At 41.5% G+C, this 21,200-nt stretch overlaps 1 protein-coding gene across 5 annotated transcripts in view; it reads left to right on the forward strand.

Moving 5' to 3' along the window:
- WASHC2C (WASH complex subunit 2C) overlaps positions 1 to 21,200 on the forward strand; it is a 37,072-nt gene that overhangs the window by 9,609 nt on the left and 6,263 nt on the right. For 2 of the 5 annotated variants that reach the window (XM_048310836.1, XM_048310837.1), the window contains 16 exons: positions 1,631 to 1,703; positions 2,504 to 2,560; positions 4,389 to 4,553; positions 5,150 to 5,283; positions 7,111 to 7,203; positions 7,727 to 7,831; positions 8,743 to 8,859; positions 10,246 to 10,409; positions 10,850 to 10,961; positions 11,707 to 11,892; positions 12,917 to 13,099; positions 15,426 to 15,554; positions 15,765 to 15,863; positions 18,020 to 18,136; positions 19,721 to 19,783; positions 20,464 to 20,676. In XM_048310836.1, the coding sequence (XP_048166793.1) occupies positions 1,631 to 1,703; positions 2,504 to 2,560; positions 4,389 to 4,553; positions 5,150 to 5,283; positions 7,111 to 7,203; positions 7,727 to 7,831; positions 8,743 to 8,859; positions 10,246 to 10,409; positions 10,850 to 10,961; positions 11,707 to 11,892; positions 12,917 to 13,099; positions 15,426 to 15,554; positions 15,765 to 15,863; positions 18,020 to 18,136; positions 19,721 to 19,783; positions 20,464 to 20,676 (2,010 nt within the window). The remainder of the gene's footprint in view (positions 1 to 1,630; positions 1,704 to 2,503; positions 2,561 to 4,388; positions 4,554 to 5,149; positions 5,284 to 7,110; positions 7,204 to 7,726; positions 7,832 to 8,742; positions 8,860 to 10,245; positions 10,410 to 10,849; positions 10,962 to 11,706; positions 11,893 to 12,916; positions 13,100 to 15,425; positions 15,555 to 15,764; positions 15,864 to 18,019; positions 18,137 to 19,720; positions 19,784 to 20,463; positions 20,677 to 21,200) is intronic. The other 3 variants (XM_048310839.1, XM_048310838.1, XM_048310840.1) reach the window with 3 other exon arrangements.

The following is a 21,200-nucleotide window of genomic DNA, read 5'->3' on the forward strand; positions in this document are numbered from 1 at the left end:
TAGTTATTGTACAGTTCCTGGGATGCCTATGTTGGCAAGAAAAGTTCACCCTAAGTTTACTCTTGTGCTACCTAGAGCTGACTTGGGGAAGAAATGGTGTGAAGTGCACTTCTGACCTTATTTTACCACCATGCATGTGAAAGGGTGTAGAAACCTGATGTCAAGGTGCTTAAGATTTAAGAGTGTGATAGTACAGCTGCATAAAGCAAATGATTGTCTCTGATGCAGCTGATACTGGTGACAGTCAAGGTTAGTCCAGAACAGTAGTCAAGTTGTTGCCTTTGTGGGATGTTGTGTTCATTGTTGCAACTAGAACAGAAGTCAGGTGTTCCTTGGAGCTGAGGAGGTATTAGACTGAAATTTGGAAGGAGGCCTCATGTTTCTCAAGCTTACCATGCCCAATCTACTAGAATATGGCCAAAAAGCACCAAACAGGGGCTTTGTGTGTAGGGAAGGGGATAGTTCTGTGCAATGCTTTCCATTCAAACAGTCTTTACTGAAAAAAAGTTCTTTCTTTTTTTTAAGTGGCAGACAATAGCTTAAAAAGAACATTAAGAAAAATAATCTGATAGTGCAAGCCAGCTTTGTGTCAGTGCAAATTTGGATGAAGCCATCACTGGTTGCCTCTTGGTGATTTACTACTAAGACTACTTTCCTCATCTGTGTAGACACAGGACAGCCAAGCAGATCTGTGATTGCTGCCTGCCTGCATACACCTGTTCTTGGTTTTCTGTTATCTAAAGTTAAACGTCTCAGAAAGGTGACTTAGCTTCACTTACCTTGTGCACTGGAGGAGGCCACACTGTATCAGCAGGCAGGCACAGCAGAGCAACAGGCAAATAATAACTGATAAATGTGCAATTGATCACTGACACCTCTGCCACACCCCTGCGCTCCCCTACTCTTTCTGAAGTGTTTTGCCTTCCTTCTACAAAGCTGTATACAAAGACCATGCATTTTGAGTCTCCAGGCAGGCAACCTCTAATACCCAATCCCCATAAGAGGGAAGCTTTCAAGAATTTAAGTGGTCAGTACTCAAAAGATCTGGAGGTTTCCTGGAAATCCAGGCTGTGATTGTTGGAGATTGGTACAGGGCACTGCAACCCGAACACAAGAACTTCTGTGTGAGTGTCCTGCAATGCTTTGGAGCTGTAATATATTTCTCTGCACCATTATGGTATCTTAACATCTTAGTAGCAGTGTAAATCATTCATTTTATCCACATGAAGTTCAGGAGTATTTTTATACTTGACCTGACCCTCAAACCTTACTGTATAAACTTCAGTAGGAAAGCTTAGAAGGGTATAATCAGGACCTAACCAGCTGTAGATTAATTAGTGTAAGTCCTTGAAGATGTGCAAATAAAAGGTTATTCCTTCTCTTCAGCAAACAGATGTGATCAGTAAATTCAATTTTAGAAGAGAGCTGCTTTTCTGAATGTATACACTCAAGTTAACAGTTGAGTACCTAGGTTTAAGTCTGTATTTGCAGACATCGTTTTGAGATGGGAATGGTGATTATCTCCTCTGTCTTGGCTTAGAAGTGGACATTCAATATGGGAAAATCAGCACCTGTCATTTCCTACAAAAATTCACCACTTCCCCCCCTTTGCATTTTCATCTATGATTAGAGTGATCTTTTTGCTGAAGCACCAAAAGGAGAAGAATCAAAAGAGAGAGAGGAGCGAGTCCCAGTAAGTGAAGGTAAGAACCAGCAGTTGCCTCCTGTAGTCTTGTCTATGCTGTGATTTATTGCTGCTAGCAGCTAGACTGTTTTGTTCCGGAGCTAGAAAGCTTGGTGTAGCAATTGTAGAGCAAGCCCCTTCTCCTCACCAGTCTTAATAGAGAACAGCTGTGTTGAATTTTACTTGTGTTTGTTCGCTATGATCTGTTACACACTCCTACTCTCCTAGAGCTGAAAGGATGTCACTGCTGTTGGCAGAGCTCTCTGCGTGCTCTGGGTTCCTGCTTCTCAAGTGAATATTGCAGGATCCAGTTGTGGGTTTGAGGGGAGCAAAGATTTCTTCTTGCAGATTAATTTACATGAGTTTCTCACTAGGTGCATATCTAGACCCTTAAGGACTCTGAGCATATATTCTGTATTGCAGAGCTTTTCCTGAAGCACTGTGTTTGATGAATTTTCAGATATGTGTTAGGAGACTAAGCCATTTTTTCATTTTATTTTGAATGTATTGTATTGAAGTGGTATTGAGTGCATGAATGTGAACCGTTGTAAATAATGCTGTGTGTAAATGTGTAACGTGCTTATAAGCTTCAGTGCAGTAGAGCTGTTTTGTGGAGTTCAAATGGAAGAAAAATAGACTGTTACATATACTTGCAAAAGCCCAGAAGTTTGAGAAGAATGTGTAAAGAGTTCTGAGCTGTTAAGAAAGAAAAAGCAGCTCAGACAACTTCTTGGATTCCTGTTTCTGTGGTAGAGTTCTGAAGGCTTTGACAGCATAAAACAAGTGCATCCATTTGTATTGTACTTCCTATGATTTCAGCATCCTCTACAAAGTCCTTAAAGAAAGTTCCTGCAGGTGCAGTATTTCTGTTTCCAGGTATGATTTATTCAATAGCCAATTGCTTCATGCACAAAATGGTCTTTTCTTTAAAACCTACTGCAGAGGTTTTAAAGAAGGAACTATCCAAATACAGCAGCACTGCATTGCTTGATCATATGCTTAATGACAAATACAGATGCTTCTACCATGCTAAGCCTAAACTGCAGCATGCTTAATGGATAATCAAAGATTCTGGAGGAGCTCTGAAGGTAGGTGTCACAGATGACAGATATTAGCAACTGTCAGCTTCAAGTGTTGTGCTCTGAACTTTTAAGAATGTGTCACTTCAATTGATATTATACAGCTTAATTCTGCTGTGCATGCAGTCACAGCTTCCATCTGTACTCTGAGAAGGAAGTGCATTTTGATATTTCACGTTTGATCATGTTCCCTTGGGTTAGCAGAAGTACAGTTTAAACATCAAGTTCCTATGTTTGGACCAGTCTTGTTTTTCTGGTTTTGATTAGGAGGATCTGCATACATGGGGAAGGACCAAATCTATAACTTGGAGCTAAAAATAAAAAAGAATTGTATTAAGATCTCTGTTTCATATCAGAATCCAAGCTGATCAATGAAAAGAAACATGTCCCCAGTCTTTTTGAATTTACTGACAAAGATTTCTGTCAGTAAATTCATGCACGCTCTTCACTTGATGGAGGTACCTGAATTTTAAGTTTTGGCCTTTATTAAGAAAGGCCTGTTTTAAAACTGAGTTAACTGAGCCCTCAGTCAGCATGATTTGTAGAGTAGAAAGTACACAAATACAGCCTTTTTACTCCAGGGTCAAAGATATATGTCAACAATGGGACTTCTACATAATTGTAAAACTCAATAGCAGAGTTTAAAACAGCAGATTGATGTGTGGGATTTTTTTATCCTTTGTTCTTTCTTGGATGTACTGTTGCATAAGCGGTGAGTTTAGTCTTTAGTTGCTCCTTCTCAATAACTTGTAGACGGGCTTAAGTCACCAGAGAAAAGCCAAGATTGAGGCTCCTTTGCTGTTCCAGTGAACAGTTTGTTTAGGAACTCAAGAATCCTTAGTCGTTAACCAAATTTTGTGGCTGTATTCCTGTCAATCCTGAGGCACTTTGTAATTGCATAATACACTTTTTTTTAATAATAACCTGCTGCTGGTCAGAATTTATGCAGTCTGCTGACTTAACCAAATAGCAGTTGTTCTACTTTTTGCCAAACTTTCATTTAAGTATCTCTCCACCTCCGTTTCATTTCCAAGCATCTACACATGAGAAGCAAAAAGGCAGGCTTAGACCATTAGAAGGGTTTGCAGATGATCATGCACTTATCACTGAGGCTGGACATTTCCACAGCAGTTGTAGAAGGAACAGTTGCTCTGGCTGACTCTTAATTAATCACTGCCAGATCTGGTGTGCTCAGGGATCTCACAGCCAAACCCAGCCTCATACTGCAGTACTGCTGGTGGGCTCACAGGGCATGTGCGGCTCCTGGGAAGAACTCAGTCATCTGTCCTTCCCTCTCCCCAAGCACCTTACCACTTTTATTGGGCCACAGTGGTGTGGTGTACTAGAACTAGTAGGATTCTCTACTAGAGTAGGTTTGGGAAGCAGTGATGAGCAGGTTAGAGGAAGAAATGGCTGCAGTGAGAACGAGGGACTGTCTTTCTGTGACTTGGCTTTATCAGAATGTGTCTAGCTAATGCTTTCGATGTGGCATTGTTGCAGGAGCGCCTTAAAAGTTGCTGAGATGGAAACTATGCCTGGTGCTACTTACTGTGGCACAAGTTCAGCCTTTTGTTAACTCTGGCAATGCTATTTTGATTTTTTTTCTGCCCCCATCTGACCTGCAGGAGGAAGTGATGTGTTTAGTTCCACTGTAATTGGGGAAAAAGACAAGAAATCTGCAGCACAGAGCACAGAAAAAACTCCTAAACAACCTGGAAAAGTTGTTCTATTTGATGATGATGATGATGATGACTTCTTTGTGGAAGCAACTAAAAAGCCTCCAGATCCAGGTACCTCTAAACATTTGTAGTGAAAGATTAAATACTGAAGGTCATCAAAATTCAAACTGGTAGGAACCAGTGAATTATAGAATTCAAATCTTCATCACTGCTACTTCTGCTTGGGTTTTGAGGGGCTGTGTTTTTGTTTGGTTTGGGGTGTTTTGTTGTGGAGGGGGTTTTTTGTCATTGGTATTTCTTTTCATTAGAGTGGTGTGGTGCTGGTTTGTTTGTACATGCTCTCTGACTTTTCTGTCTAGGAATGCTCCTTCTACCACCAGGGCAGTGTCTAGACTTGAATTGGGACAGGCTTTATTCACACAGCCTTGAATCTTTGTGCCAAACATTCCCTATTAGCAGGCTCTAGGCCTGTGCTAAGCCAATACAAAGCACTGCCTTTAGAGGTGGCAGCTGACTCAGCTGCTTGCCTGCATATTCTGTCACCAGTGCTTTCAGGTTAGGGATGTTTCACTTTGAGAGCTTGTCTGGATTTTTCTCTCGAAGGCTCCTGATGTTGGTCATTGTTAAACAGTATGGTACCTTTTGAGACTCTGGTATCGTCTCCTGCTCTGTATTCCTCATTCCCTGTTTGTTTTGTCTCTATGTAGTCAAGTCCACAGCTGACCTATTTGATGATGATGACGAAGGTGACTTATTCAAGGAGAAACCTACCATTCCTTCTGTGGTTGCTGGCACAACTAGAGAAACAGAAAGCCACAGGGAGGCAATCATGAAAAAAATGGTAATGGTATATAAATTGATTGTATGGCTAAGGTTTTAGGAAAAAGCTACTAGTGCAGTTGAAGTAGTCTTTCTATGTACAACACTATGAAAGTGACGTATTTATGATACAGGACTAGGTTCATAGGGTCTTCCATAATTTAATGCTTCAGTGGTCCTTAAATGCCTTTTGCCTTTTAAACTTGGGGTTTATTTGAGGTTTTTATTTATGTGGGCAGTGATAGAAAGAATCTTATTAAGGCAGGATTGAAATGAGAGCAAAGTGAGAAGCTTCTGATAATAAAAAATGTTTATGAAGTTCATGGCTGAAATGAAACCAGCTGGTGTTACGCACCTTTGGTGTCACAGTTCTGTGCTGCAGAGACTGTCTGCTCTTACACCAGCCAGTGATAGCAACTTAACTGGTAACCCATTGTTTGTGTGTATTACAGGAGAGGAGGGTGTGCGTCACAGTTCTACCTAAGCATATACAAAACTTGCAGTGTTTAGAAAACTGTTTTTCAGCTGCAAACTCCTAAGTTGTAGAAAGTTCTAAATGTGGTCCTGAGCACATATGTAGAGAGAGTTACAAGAACCTCCTAATACCCACTCCACTTTCAGAATAGTACCTTGAGGAAAGTAGTAATGCTCTTTGTGGTAGATACTGTATATACGTATTTTATACTTACTTTGTGTCCAATAAGTATTTGAACATAATTAGCTGCAGTGACTCTTCTCCCCTCTGGACTGAGAAGTGTACAGTGCTGGGGATGTCTAATGTAAATTGCTGTAGCACTTTCTCCATATTGTCCTATGAGAAGCACCTGAACACAGGGGCCAAAGCCAGCTTCTATTTCTGCTGCAGTGCAAGAGTATCCATGGTCAATGAAGCAGGAGCAGTGATGGGAGGGATCTCAGCACTTGGCTTTCCTGGAGAAGAGGATGAGAACTGATTCAGCAGCACCCCTCCTGCTCAGTCAGGAAGAGAGGGCTGTTTTATACTCCAGGCTTTATGACAGTAGTGCTTGGGTCTGGGATCGTTCTAAGTTTAATGGCAATATAGCTGGTGGCAGGCTGGGGATGTGCTGTGATAATGCAGGAAATGATGGCTGGCACAAACTGCCCTCTTCCTTTATGAAACACAGCTTGTTAAAAGAAATTTTCCTTTAGCTCACGAGGCCTGGCATGAGTTGCTGCATACATTCTTCTGCTGAGAAGGATGGTGTGGCAGAGGAGGCCTATGGTAAGAGCTGCAAGTCACTTGTGCGTAGTTCTGGCTGCATGTGAAAAACTTGTTCAGCACATGAGTTTTGGACTTCTGCCCATGGGTGACAAGCTTGTGTTCTGTCCCTTCAGCTGCTGGGATTTTGCCATCAGTATGCCTCTTTGCAGAGATCTGTCATGGTTTAGGAAAGGTACTTCCCAGTTTAGTGCCCCCACTGAAACCACGCTGCTGCTCACTCCCACCACCCCTCTCTCCCTGTGGAAGGTTGGAGAGGAGAGTTGGAAGCCAAAAGGTAAAGATCAGGGGTTGAGATAAAACCAATTTCCTTGACAGAGCAATGAGATAAGAGAGCAGACAGTAACAGCAGCAATACTAATGACAGAAGGTACAAAAAAGAGGCAAATGATTCCGCTGCCTCTGCCACGCTGAGCTGACTCTGAAGAGGAGCCCTTCTCCATGGAAGAGACTCCCTTCCCCCCATCCCCAGCTATGATACGAGGTGGTGTAGAATAACTTCTGGGTCCTGGCCATGCCCCCTGCTGGCTACTGCAAAAAATGTGTCATATCATGTGCCAGACCTTACTGAGTCTAAATGAGTGCTGATGCAGTGTCTTTGTCCTAAAGAGTCAGCCATCTTCACGTGAGGACTTCAAGCCTTTATCTGAAACGCCTCCAAGAAAACAGAGGGGTCTTTTCTCTGATGAGGAGGATTCTGAAGTGAGTATTTAAGAAATCCCTACAGAAAATCCCGATAGAAATCCTTGGGATCTGAGTCATCCTGACTTCAGTCCACTTGTATCTGGGGACTCTTTAGGCGTTTCATAGGACTGGGAAACCTGACATCCATTCACCTACTCCTAGCCATTCTGAAAGTGCCTTCTTGCTCCAAGAGTGAAAGCTCTGTGATTGTTTTCCCTGTCTTTAGAGAGTTAAACATTTGTGGTACACACAGGCATAAATTAAAAGCCTGGAGATAGGAAGGAGCAGCAAATGAAGAATAAGAATCATTAAAGACTGCATATGTTTCATTTTGGGTTTTTGGCTTTCAGTTAGCAATTAACCTGCTAAAACGAGGAAAATCACTGTGCAGTTGCAAGTGATTGGTACATCAGATAAGGCATTCACTACTTCATAGGCATTCTAAACATCTTTTTTCATAAGGAAAAACATGAATGACCCCTTTAGAGTTCTTAAATGTATAGCCTTGCTTTGCAAAGTGACATTTCTTTGGTTTGCACAGGATTTGTTTTCATCAAGTAAACCTGTGAAGTCCAAAGCTACATCTCTCCCCACCAGCAAGTCCATGACAAAAGCTCCACTTTCCTTGTTTGATGATGATGAAGAGGTATGTACCATTTCCCAATACTGCCTTTGTGTGGGAACCCACCTGCACAGGCTGTTGCAAATGCAGCAGGAAATATTCAGAAGTTTACAACACTGGGCTTGCAAATGGAGCACTAAATTGATCTTGTATTGTGCAGCAGTTCTGAGCATGTGGACAGCACTGTGGTGGAGGGAGGGAGTGGAGAGTCTTGCAAGTTCTTGGGGTCTTCCTCGTAGTTTGCAGTCAGTGCATTTCACCTCTGGACCTAAATATGAAGGATGTTATCTGTGTGACTGATAGGACTAGAGAACACTGAGCAGTAGAACAAATATGAGCTGCAAGAAGCTGTTTTATCCTAAACCTGTGGTACTTGTCACATGGATGACTTCTTGCTTCTCTTGTGTCATGGCTGTTGAATTCCTTTTTTCTCACTCTTCGCTGGGTAAGAATTGTGACTGCTAGCATGGAAACTGAGGTCAGAGCACAAGTTTGTGTAAGAAACATTAAAAAATTTGAATTAGTGTGTGCTTTTTTAATCTTTTTACCCAGTGGTAGTTGTTCAGCTTGCTTAATGCCTGTCCTCAGAATAGGATTCATTCTCCATTTCGTTACATGGGTTACAAACAGTGCCCCATTGTGTTGGCTGCTGTGCTACAGAATTGCTGAATGGTGGATTTTGGCTGCTGATCAAGTCTTGTGGTGGAGAATCTGTGGGCCAGAACCAGGCTATGTGCTTAAAGGCTTCTGGTCTATCAAATGCTGCATGTGTAGAATTCCTTGTACCAGAATATGGTGTTAAACTTAAAGCTGTCTTCAAGAAACACCATTTCTCTATCCTACTTATATGAGAAGTGGATGTGCTGATGACTGCTCAATGAGGTTTTCATTGTGGCTTTAGCTTTTGATTTTTTTATAATTTTTTTTTTTTTAAGGATCTCTTTGGTGTGGGACCTGCCAAGAAGCACCAGGAAAAGCCCTCAGAAGAGAGAGCAAAACAGTCAGGGCCTCTCAAGGAAGCCTCCAGCTTATTGTTCAGCAGTGATGAGGAGGTACTGAGGAGTGAGATTTTGTTGAAAGTGGTTACTAGGCTTTATGCTGAGCAAAGCATAAAACTTCTGAAAAGGGAACCACAGACCAACTCTGCTGTGTCCACATGCCATGCCTACCCCAATCCTTTGATTTGTTTGCAGCTAAGGAGGCTGATCCTTGATCCAAATTTTTAAAGGATCTAGGTAATAGAAGTCATGTGGAAAAGAAAATCAGCATTTTCAATGTAATATATAGAAAGTCTGATAGCAAATGGAGACTGTTGCCAACAAATCTGACTTAAAAACACTAAAAGGGAAAAATAAGTTTGTTCTTACTGCTTTAAATTCTGTAAGGAAAGTTTAGCAGTTCTAGAATAGATAAGTGCTGAGATTTTCTTTTTTTAGAGTTTTGGGGTGGGTTTCTTTTGTATGTGGTTTTGTGTATTGGAATTTTTATTTGCTTAAGTTTTGGTGGGGTTTTTTTGTTGTTTCTGTTTGTTTGTTTGGCTGTTTTGGTTTTTTTTAAATCTAGGGATGGGAAAATGATACATAAATAATAAGGCTTCCCATAGAGCAGCCATCTTCTAGGGATGGACTAGGTATTGTCCTTCATCTTAAATGAAAGCCAGAGACACTAAGTAAATTAAAAACTTGTCTGGAAAATCTCTGAATTAGCTCATATGAATAGGATCCAGAGTCTTTTTTTAGTCCTCCTAACTCTCAAAATTACTCTGTTGCATAGACTTTATTACTTGTCCTGGAATTGCTTGTTTAGTCGACAACGTAATATCTTTAGATGCATTTTTATCTTAATATAGAATAAACCAAGTTCAAACTTTATCATGCCTGTAGTCCCTTTCAGAAACAGGACAAACAAAGGTGGGAAACTGGGGAAAACCACTTGAAATGCTGGGAATAGCAAAACAAACAGGACAGAAGTATCTTGTTTAGTGTGTAGGCTTGAATAAATGGTAGCTGTGGGAGGAGGTGGGTGCCTGGGGGAGAAGTACTGTGAAGGAAGGAAGTGCAGCGTAGAGGACTCTAGTAATGAGGTGTCTTGTGTGGTTGGTTTTTTCTTTTTTTCTTGTTTTTTCCCTTACATCAAACTTGCTGTTTAAGTGGCTCCAGTCAGGTTCTACTGAGTGACCCTACTCTTGTGACCTCAGTTGTCAAGAGCAGCTGTAACAAAGCATGTGTATCCTGTTCTGCTGGATTAAGACTGTGTGTCAAACGGTGACCAGGCCTTCTGCGAAGCCTGAGCAACGTCAGATTACAGTGGCTAAAATGCAGGCAGTTAAGTAAACTAGTAGAGAGATGAAAGGACTGCCAAGATGATGAAGTGTTCCTTATGAAGATTGCAAAGTGGCTTTGACCAACACAAAAGAAAACTTGTTTCTTCTTTCTAAGGAACATTGGAATGTCTCCAAGCCAGCTAAACTTCCTTCTGAAGATGGCCGAAAAGAAGACCCTGCAAAACCAGCTAGCACTGTCAGTCAGGCTAAAGATGTGAAGACAGCAAGCCTCTTTGAGGAAGAGGATGAGGAGGATTTATTTGCAATCACTAAAGAGAGGTGACAGTCCTGGGAGGGGAGTGGGGAGGCATTTATTCAGAACAGCCCAGCAGCCCTTTCAAAACCAGATGGACCCAGGCATATTGCAAGTGTTGGTTCCTCGTACTGTTGTTGAGGAGGAAGTAGGGGTGTGTGAGTAGGAAAGGGCAGGGCTGGGCTCTTTTGTGTCTGTGGTAAGTCATTCTCCTTGCCACCACTGAACTGGCCTTTCCATTTCTATGCCTGTAATATAAAATCCTCTTTACCTTTTTTTATCTCCACTTCTGGAGAAAGCTTTGCAGACAAGAAAGAGGGTGGTAGAATTGTTGAGACAGTGAGAAAGCCGCGTGCTGTATCTGGGAACACTTGCTGCAAATGCTGGTCCTAAGTGATGCTTTTAAACAGATGCAGTGCATGGCCACTGAATCTTCTACTTTCTTCTCTCCTCTCTCTTGCTGCAGCCAAAGAAAGCTGCAGAAGCCATCACTGTTATTTGAAGATGATGCTATTAATGGAGAATCATTCTTCAGCTCCCAGTCAACGCTACTTCCTTCAACTGCTAAGGCTGCAGTGGTAACTCCCTGTTCTTTTAAAACTAGCATGGAACACCTAGGCTTTTTACAGTCTGTCTTCATTGTTAGGTACTGATATAAGTCTAACTCATTTTACACAATGGTAACTAGCAAATTGGGAATGGGAACAGGGAAGGCTGAACTCTTGCATGTACACTCTTACTACTGTTAGCCTAATAGAGACTTCAAAATTTTCTTGACCACTTACCCTAAATTTGTTTGGTTTATGCTAAAAGCCCTTCCTAAGGATGTTTTGAAAGCTCTCAACCATTAAATAACACTAAAAGGAACAAACAGCTTACTGCTGACTCAGTATCCAGAGTTCACCTTTTGTGTTACCTTACCCAAGCTGATTCAGATGTGTAAACAAGCTTCTTACTGGCCCTCCCTTTCGTGTGCTCATGCCATCCTCTGTCTTACAAGCTTAGCCCATGATGTACTGCCTGTCTGGTTGTGCTTTGGAGTTGAGAGCAGGAGATGCAAGGGTTTAATTAAGCTGTATCTGTAGTGGGGATTCCTGTACATGTGCTTCCTGGCACACTTCAATCAGATTCAAAACCCTATAATACTAGAAATTAAAAGTCAGAAACCAGAATGTCCCATGGGAGGAAATTAGGAAAAGTCAAGTATGTTGCCAGTGTTCTAGACCTCTGCAGAAGGCAAACTGAGACTGCTATCCCACAGCAGCATATGCTTTTTATATATAACACCAATTCTGTGTCACCAACATTCTCCTAATTTTGCAGGAGAAAGTAAAACCAGCACAAGCACCACCTACCTTTAATGAAGAAGAAAAGGAGGAAAAGGAAGATCTTCCAGATAGAACGCTGAAGTCTAACGTGGTAGAAGATACGTTGTGGTGTTCAGAAGAGCCTGGAGCAGCTCCTGTGCCTCAAGGAACAGATGTTGCAGGGCAGCAAACAAAGGAAAAAGTGAGGGATTTCCTTACATTAATCTGAAGTTTGATAAAGATTCAGTTTAAAAAACACCACAATCTAACAGTGCTGCTCTGGCACAGAAATATTTTTCTGGATTGGAGGAAAGGCTAACTCTGTCTCCATTTAGCAAAATCACTTGTCAGTCAAACAGCAAATTGATTAAATGGCATTTAAAAGTTGTTTCCTAACTGATGTCCTTGAGAGGGATTGAGGGTTTTGGGGGGAAGGAGGTAGGCAGAATCTGTTTCACTTTTCCCTCCAGAGTGGGTTGGGTAATCTTCATTTACATGAACAGAGCTTTCCCTTAAAACATAGCCTGTAATAATGTATAGACTTTTCTTCACACCCAGTAACTTTATTTTACCATAATGTCTGATGATTTATAAAGTGGTAAGTGTTATTCTGGTAGCTAGGGCATTCAGGATTGTGAATTTCTGCTGGGCAGTACTGTTACAGAACAGTATTGATATGTATTGTTGAGTGTATTATTGCAGAAGCTTCAGCAGAACTGATCCTGGGCACAGTCTTACTGAGTGATTGTTGAGGAATTATCAGCTGATGAATTTCCATTGTAGTTCTTACTCTTTGCACTTTTCCTGAGCACATGTAAGGTTCAGGTAGTGCTGTTCACTCTAAAGTATCCCGAGTGGTGTGAGCTAGGTAACTCAGTGACAGTGGCAAAGCTGCTTAGTGCAGCCTTGTGGTGCAACCTGACATAGAGATGAGGCGAAAACTTTATGCGGGAAGCTGCTTATCAATAGTGCCACAGGGTAGGGTACAGGATGAAATTTGTCTTCTTTTCAGAGCTGAAATGTGTGTTCTTTTCTTTATCAACTGTGTCTTGCTAACCTGCATATTGCTATTCTGTCTGCTTGGGAAAAATGAGTTGAATACAGTTGCCTGGTTGGCAATGGACTCTGGCCACTGCTGGTATTTAACCCAAGAAAGCTTAGCAGGGTTTTTGGGCAAACCTGAAATAAATAACAGACTGATGTTACTTTTTTCTTCTTTGGTGGAGCCTTTTGCAGTAATATCTTCAGAGCCAGCTGGCAGTTCAGATCTGTTTGCAACATCACCACCAGCTCTGGAGAAAGATGTGAAGAGCCAAGCTAAGAAAGTTTTAAGCTTGTTTGAGGAGGAAGAAGAGGAGAGACTGGAAGATGATGATGGCATAAAAAATGCACAGAAAGATGTTGGTGCGGTGAGTGTAAGGAAGTTCTTGAACAGTGGGAAATGGTATTTCTATCTTTGCTACTCTAGGCAAGGTTTTGTTTTTACCTTTCCCTTTCTTCATGTCATGCAGGCTGATGTTTCTCAATTTCTAACCTTCCAGATTCTTGAGGAGAAATTATTCCTGCTCTTCCTTGTGATCCTGAATCCCTTTGCAAATTTTCCTGTCCCACTAACTTGAAAGCATTTTGCTACATGCTAATACGAAAAGAAATTCTGTACAGATGTTTTGGTGCAGCTACTTGATTTTTGCTTTACAGAACTGATTCTTCAGTTACTCCTCAAGGTCAAAGATACTAGGAAGTAGAAGGATGTGGAGTTTTAAGCCTTGTGGTTTATCCCTTTATTTTTTTATATTGGTACAGTTTGCTTGCTGCATATATGCCTTCAGACTCAGATTCAGCAATAATTATCTTAATTCTGTGTTTACTTCTGTTTTTTATGTATGTGTGTTCATTTTTTAACAAGCTTCCAGCTACCATATTATTACTGTCTGGCTTTTCTGATATAGTGTATATCATCAAGAGGTGGTCTTGGAATTTTCAGCAGCAATATCCTTGAATCCATGGCAGTGTTCTTGTTTCTACTTGATGCAAATGTACCAAAATTTTTTCTGTAAGTTTGAGGTAGTGTCAAAAGGTACATACTATATACTACAGTGTACCACAAGGTTTTGTCATCTTAGTGTGACCATGTAAAGTAAGCTGCCAGTCCTAAAGGCTATGTACACTTTATTCAGAAGCCCTAGGAACTGAATGAAATAGATGACTGTGGGAGAAAAATCATTGTTTAGAGCAGCTTCTGAGTTAAAATGGATTGTTAGCTTGGGCCCTTGTTTACTACTTGTGAATGAATACTGCATTTGGTTTTTTGTGGTGAGCACAATGGGAGATAATTGAAAGAAGCCACATCTGTCCTATGAATTTGAAAGATAGAAATTCATTCAAACCTTTCCTTCAAAGCTATCATCTGTCAGCATATAGTAGTCACAAAGTGATTAAGGTGCTGAAATGCAAAAATCAGAATGGTAATTTATGAACTTAACATTTTTTTGATAGGCAAGTCTAAAAGGTGCTACTACTTTTCTTGCTTATTTCAACTTAGTATGTGTTTTGTGTGTGGATAATTCTAGATGTGCATTAGGTTTTCATGTATCTGGGCATAAACAGCAGTTCTAGTGCTCTAAAAATGTGACCTGGCTTTTGATACAAAATTAAAGCTGGTGCACAAGAGGCTGAGAATGTAATAAAAAACCCACAGTAATAAAAATCATAAGAGAGGGTGTATGGATGAAAAATGGTGCCCTGGAAATTAAACTTAGGCTGCCCTATGGGGTTCCTGGAGACTTGGATAGGAATGGGGCGAATCAGGCTTTATTCTTATGATGATGACTCTTGCTGCCTGGATTTTGTGTCTGGTGTCATGATACTGGACATTCAGTCATGCTCTGAAGAGGCATCCTTGCATTTGAGTTGTTTCAGGAGACAGATGGGTGATGGAACATATAGGTATGGGCCTTCACCTGGACATTTGAGTGGGGCCTTGGCCTTTGAAAGCCAGACCTGGGTGCCTACAATGACCACAATCATAAAAAGGCATTGGTTTTGGTGTTCAAGAAGCTGATACTTGTTACTTTGCCAGGTAGTGGAGGGTTTATAGGTGATACATGTAACTTCAATCTTCCCCAGACCAGCAAATTTGAAAGTACAAGTTCTTTCCAAAGGCAGTATGTTCTGTTCTTCCTTGTGGGTGTGTGTTTGCTTTCACAGGAGAAGAACAAGGAGTCTAGCAACAATAATAGCTTTAAAGGCCTTATGTTAAAAAAAAAATTATTCTATTTTTTTTTCTTCTTTGAAAAGGATAGCTTAGGAAGCTAACTAAGAGAGTCTCTTCCTTTTCCTAATATGTCCTGCATCCTTAGCTGAAATTTTTAAGGCATAGAAGTCTTACTTTTTTAATATAAACCTTACTGTACAGTCACAACATACTGAAAACTTTTTTTTTCCCCTTTGAAGGAAGCTTCACAGGTAAATAGTAGCAGCTGGATCTTAGATCAGCAGACATATATATTGTGGTGAATGTCTTATTAAATTGAACTGTAAATACAAATACTTACATTGTAAGTTTTGCAAATTTTGTCAAAATAAAACATAACCAGCAGTTAAAGTTATATTTTTGTTACCACTACAGAGCTGTAGTGTAGCCTTAGGGGAATTGTAACCTGCCTTATCATGAGGCAAATAACCTCCTTATAGAGGGAGTTCCTCATTGTGTGGACCTTTCTCCTCTCCTTCCAGGCTTCTGAGAAAAGTACTCGGCCCAAAAGCACTGGGGTCTTTCAAGACGAAGAGCTCCTCTTCAGTCACAAACTTCAGAAGGACAATGATCCAGATGTCGACCTCTTTGCCAGCCCCAAGAAGTCAATGGTGAGTTCAAAGCTCTTCTCTGAACCTGCTAGTTAAAAACAGTCTTTGAAGTGTTCAGCCTACTGGTATTCCTTGTTTGGACATAGCTTAGAAGCCACTGATTTCCAGGGAGGGCCAAATGCTAATGTCAGATATATTCTGGCATCATGGGCTGAAGGAGATGTGCTTTGGATCTGTGATACATCTTATCTTTATCTTTTGTTTCTTTAGTCTGCAAACCGTATCCTGAAGCCACCACCTGGAGGAGGGCTTTTTGGGGATGATGATGATGAGGATGATCTCTTCAGTACTGCTAAAACAAACATTCCGGTACCTGTTTCTCTACTGTAAATGGCGTATATAAAAGCGATTGGAAAGAAGCGTATGGAAGGGATTTTCTCCATTTGTATGCCCACAAGAAATTAAGTGACTTTTCAAACCTTTTTGAGACAACAGAAATGGTCATTGTGACCCTGAAGACATAGGAAGCAAACAGACACATTGGGTCTCCCGAAGTTGGGATGAGAGAATTGGATTGTATTTATTTTTGTGTACCGCTGGGACTGGCTTAGGTGTAAGAGGACGCACCTGAGCAGAAGTCAGAGTAGTAGAGTTTTTGTTTAATTGCTTAACTTGAAAATATGACTTCCCTGTGCTTCATTCATGACTGATGAGCATTGCTCTATGAGTTGTGTAATTCAAGTTTCTGCAGCTTGGTTTGATCTGAGGTAATGATGCAGTATTAAAATCCTCATGGTCACCTGATTGCTTTCACAGGGCAAGTAGCTGCAGTAATGAACTACACTGTGTTACAGGTGATCTGAGGTCAAAGTCCTAACATGCATTCTAAACTGCTATTCTTAAATGTAGGTAGCTTAGTTAAATTGAAACTAACTTCTACTTTAATCTATATTCATGTCTATAGCTGGAAGTTAGGCTAGAAAACTGTCAATAGTTCCTGGAAACAGTTTCTTTGAGGACTGTGGACAGGGTGGTCTTAAGTAATTAGTGCTTGGGAGCCTATATATAGAGCCTGGTTGCTTGAAAACATAAAAATAGCACTGTTCCTTAGCAAGCTTTGTGCCTTTATTTTCCCCACTGTTTTGTTGATGAGGCAATATGCACGCATTTGAAAGTTTATTGAAACTCTCATTATTAATTGTTAGCATAAACAGCAAAGGTTGAGGTAGACTAAAAGAATGGAGGAATGGAAGGCCTTTGCCTTGCAGAGCCAAAAGCCAATGCCTGTTGTTACAGTGAGTTGACCTTGCCTGGATACCAGATACCCACCGAAGCCCCCCTCTCACTCCCCTCTGCAGCTGGACAGGAGAGAGAAAATATAACAAAGTTCTGTGTTATATAAATGAGTTTAAGGACTGGGAGAGATCACTCACCAAATACTGTCACGGGCAAAACAGACTTGAATTAGAGATATTAACTGAATTTATTTCTAGCAAAATCAGAGCAGAATAATGAGAAGTAAAGTAAGACCTTAAAAACACCTTCTCCCCCATCACTCTCTCCTTCCCAGCTCCACCTTCTCCCTCCAGTGGTGCAGGGAGACGGGAAAAGAGGGTTGCAGTCAGTTCATCACACCTTGTTTCTGCCACTGCTCAGGGAGGGGGGTCCTTCCCACCAGGCACAGTTCTCCATGAACTTCCCCAACCTAAGTCCATCCCAGTTCTCCAGAAGCTGCTGCAATGTGGGTCACTCTTCCATGAGGTGCAGCCCTTCAGGCATGGCCTGTGATAACATGGGTCCCCCACAGGGTCACAAGTCCTACCAGGAAATCTGCCCCAGTGGGAGCTCCTCTCCCACAGTTCTGCAGGTCCCTGCCAGGACCCAGGCCTCCCATGGGTTCACAGCCTTCTCTCAGGTAGCCACCTACTCTGGCCTGGGTCTCCTCCACAGGCTGTGTGTGAGTGGATCTCTGTACCCCCGTGGATCTCCATGGGCTGCAGGGGCACAGCTGCCTCACCATGGTCTGTACCACAGGCTGCAGGGGAATCTCAGCTCCGGTGCTTGGAGTATCTCGTCTCCCTCCTTCTCCACTGACCTTGGTGTCTGCTGTTCCTCTCATGTGTTCTCACTCCACCCTTTTCTGGCTGCAATTACATCTGTGCAATAACTTTTCCTTTTTTTTTTTTTTTCTTAAATACATTATAACAGAGGGGTTACCGCTGTTCCTGATTGGCTCTGCCTTGGCCAGCGGCACATCCATCTTTGGTTGGCACTGCTAGACATGGAGAAAGCTTCTACCAGTTTCTCACAAAAGCCACCCCTGTAGCCCCACCACCACCACTACCAAAACCTGGCCATGCAAACCAAATACAACTATGCACAGCAGAATCAAAATAGGTGGCTAGTTTTCTGTTCAGTTAAAAGCAAGATTTTAAAAATTTTTGCTTGTGTTCTTTTGGGGGTTTTTTTGTATCTGCACACCATGCTTTTTACATTGTGTTGACTTGTGCCCATAATGCTTTCAGAAAATGGCTGAGAAGAAAACTCTTCAGACCAGTGTTGGCCCTTCCTCAGTGAGCAGTAACCTAGAAAATGCTTTAAGTGCTAAGCAAGATGAAACTCTGAAGGCAGCAACTACGGAGGCAAGTACTTAAATCTTGTGCCTTGAACAGCATCCAAAGAAAAAGATGTATCATCCTGTTTTAAGTAAGTGTCTTGGAAAGATGAAAACTAATGCCTGGATTCACTGGCTGTCAGGTGGCAATGTGTGGCCAAACTTCTCTGCTTATCAGCAGGTGCACACTTACTAGCAAGCTTAAATGTTATTGATGCAGTGTTTTATTCATTGTACACACACTTAAAAAAGTGAAGTGGCAGTGAAGAGCTACATCTTAGGTCCAACTGGACTGAAAATTAGTTGTTTCTTCTTCTCTGAAGTGCCAGTCTGTTGAGGTGAATGTGATCTTTAAAAGTAGCCTTTCTCAGAAAGGAGATCAGGGCATGCAGCACAACTCTGCGTCAGTTGAGACTCTTATCTTGGGAGACTTTATGGTGAGCAAACAAGGCTCCTGTCCTTAATCTTGTAGAATCAAGGGTCTCTGGGAGAGGTGATCTGGATCTGAGTTCTGGCCTGTGCCTCACCAGAACTGCTTGATAGATTTTCATGTGTAGATTAGCTTTTTGTTGTAGGAAGTGGGAGTTGTTTTTTCTCCCCTGAGCTGACGAGCACAGAGCAAGTCTGTAGGGCTAGTAATTAGCATGTCTTCCCTTATTGTAAAGTTTTCCTTGAAGCGTAGAACCAGCCTCATCTTCCTAGTTTTTGTAGCTACTGACAGCCTGGTATAGGAATGATTTCAGCCTGTCTGAGGTTCAGCTGAACAACACATGCAATTAAGTGGAGAACAATCTCCTCAGATTCTAGGATTCCTCTGTCATGCTATCAAGCCCTTCAAACTAGTGTCCCAACCCTTGCAAGCCTTCAGTTACTTCAACCTAGCTGAAGGAACTCTGACTGCCCAGTCATACCAACAGCAGTATTACCTAGCTTACAGAACCATGCAGACTACAAACTTCTGGAGAGCAAGCCCTGGGAAGAGCACCTTAGCTCATCTGATCCATTCCTTGAGTCCTAGAATTGACAGCCCAAACAGCTGCTCTTGCTCTTAGAGCCTAGTCCTCTTTCTAGCACTACTGGCCTGCTTTTTTTAGAGGAACACTCACTTCTCTGAAGCTGTTTTCCTTGAAGTCTGAGTGGAACAATTTTGAAGCTCTCTTGGCTTCCATGTGGGCTTCATTGAAGTCTGTACCCCTGTTACAGCCAGTCACAAAGAGAAAAGTTAGTTAGATCATTGCCCGGCAGTATGGCTTCAGAGGATTTTAGGGGACGGAATAAGCAAGGAGAGAGAAGGTAGTGGTCCTGGTTTGATTTGGCTAGTGGCAGTGACCTGGAGAAGATGGATGTTCCTCAAGGTACCATGGCAAAGTATAATATTGGGTAGAAGGAAGGGTGAATGAAATGTGGTAATAATGATGGTGCTGTGGCATGTGGGAAACTGAAACTGAAAACTGAGTGACTATAGCTCTAGGGTAGAAAGTGATGATAACAAAGTATCTTCAAAAGAAATTGGCAAGCAATTAGCTGCTTTCTAAAGATGTATTAAAATGAAAACTATGGTCTGGTTGATAACAACATGTCAACTTGTTTAATCCAATGTAATTTTGTGCAGAAATCTACAGGTCCTGTTCCCATTAAAACCAAAGAGCCTTCATCTCGGATTGGAAAGCTACAAGTAATTAACTTTACTGGCACTTTAACTTTCAAAAAAAAAAAGAAAATCTTCCTTGCCTCACTGATGACTTTCCCTGAAACAAATCTTATTGCTTCCTTACCTTAATCCTGCAATTTTTTTTTTTTTTTCAGATGGCATATTTTGGATTGCTTTTTCTGCCTTGCATGTTTAGTATTATTTCCTCCTTCTGTTTCAGTCCTGACTCTAAGCAGCACTATTTACTCATATTTGGAGGGCAGAGGGTGGGCTCCTCTTTGAACTGCTATTGTTCTTAGCACTATTAAGTATGTTTAGAGACTCTTAGGGGAGACTATCATTATGTCCCTTTTCTGACACGAAATGACTAATAACTGTCTATATAACAGTACCATTCAAAGTCAGAGCCATTGTGTCCGCAGAAAGAATATTGAGCTCCATAGGTGTTTGGTCTGGCATAACCTGACCAAGCTGTTCCTGAAACTCTTAAACAGAATAATAGTGTTGACTACTCCACAGTTTTAGTGAGAGCATTTGGGAGACACAGAAGTTCTTAGGTCTGAGAAAAGCCAGGCACTTTAGAAGTAGAACTTGAATACCCAGATATACTAGTTCTTGCTGCTTCTCTGGAGCCATGCTTGCTCTGGAGCAGTAGTAATGTGATCTCTTTTTGTGTATATGTTTTTGTTGTCTCTGTTTTGTAGGCTAACTTAGCTATTAACCCTTCAGCCTTACTACCTGGTGCAATGCCGAAGGTCTCCAATGTCAAGTCCCCCTTACCAGTGCTGGACACTCCATTACATGAGCCCAAGGATGTACAGAACAGCGAAGCCTTCTCTGCTGCAGGAAGCAACGAAGAACTCGGTGTAAGCTTTGATCAGCCCATGCAAGCAGACACCTTGCACAGCGCCAATAAGGTAACCTTGGCATTTAGGACGAGAGGAAGGGGGATTAAAAACACAGTCTGTCCTCATGCAGGAGTTTGTTTTGGTATGCTAACAGTGTGGTTTATCTGAACCTAAATGGGAGTGTGAAAATCTAATCCCCTCACTTCTGTGGATCACTGAAGAGAAAGTTTAGCTTAGCACCTATACTTAGCTCTGTAAGGGGCTTATGCATATACCTGGTGCCTTTTTAAAGTACATGTGCACCTTTTCCAAATACTGGATTTCCCTGCTCATTGAAGGTATGTTAGTGCATAATATCTTGTCCTATCCCAGGAGACACCAACCTAAAAAAATATTTAAAAGACATCTTGCTAGGCTAACTATAAAATAGGTTACAGGCAGCTGCTTTGACAAGCTATCCAGAACACATCACTGCTGTAGGTTGATCTTTACCTCCTCTGTGGATAAAAACTCTCAATTCTTTTTCAAAGAAAACTTCTGTTTTCACACAAAGCAAAACAAAAAGAAGTGTTACAGCTTTTGACACGGCAGAT

Source organism: Corvus hawaiiensis, chromosome 8, assembly GCF_020740725.1.
Source record: "Corvus hawaiiensis isolate bCorHaw1 chromosome 8, bCorHaw1.pri.cur, whole genome shotgun sequence".
NCBI lineage: Eukaryota > Metazoa > Chordata > Aves > Passeriformes > Corvidae > Corvus > Corvus hawaiiensis.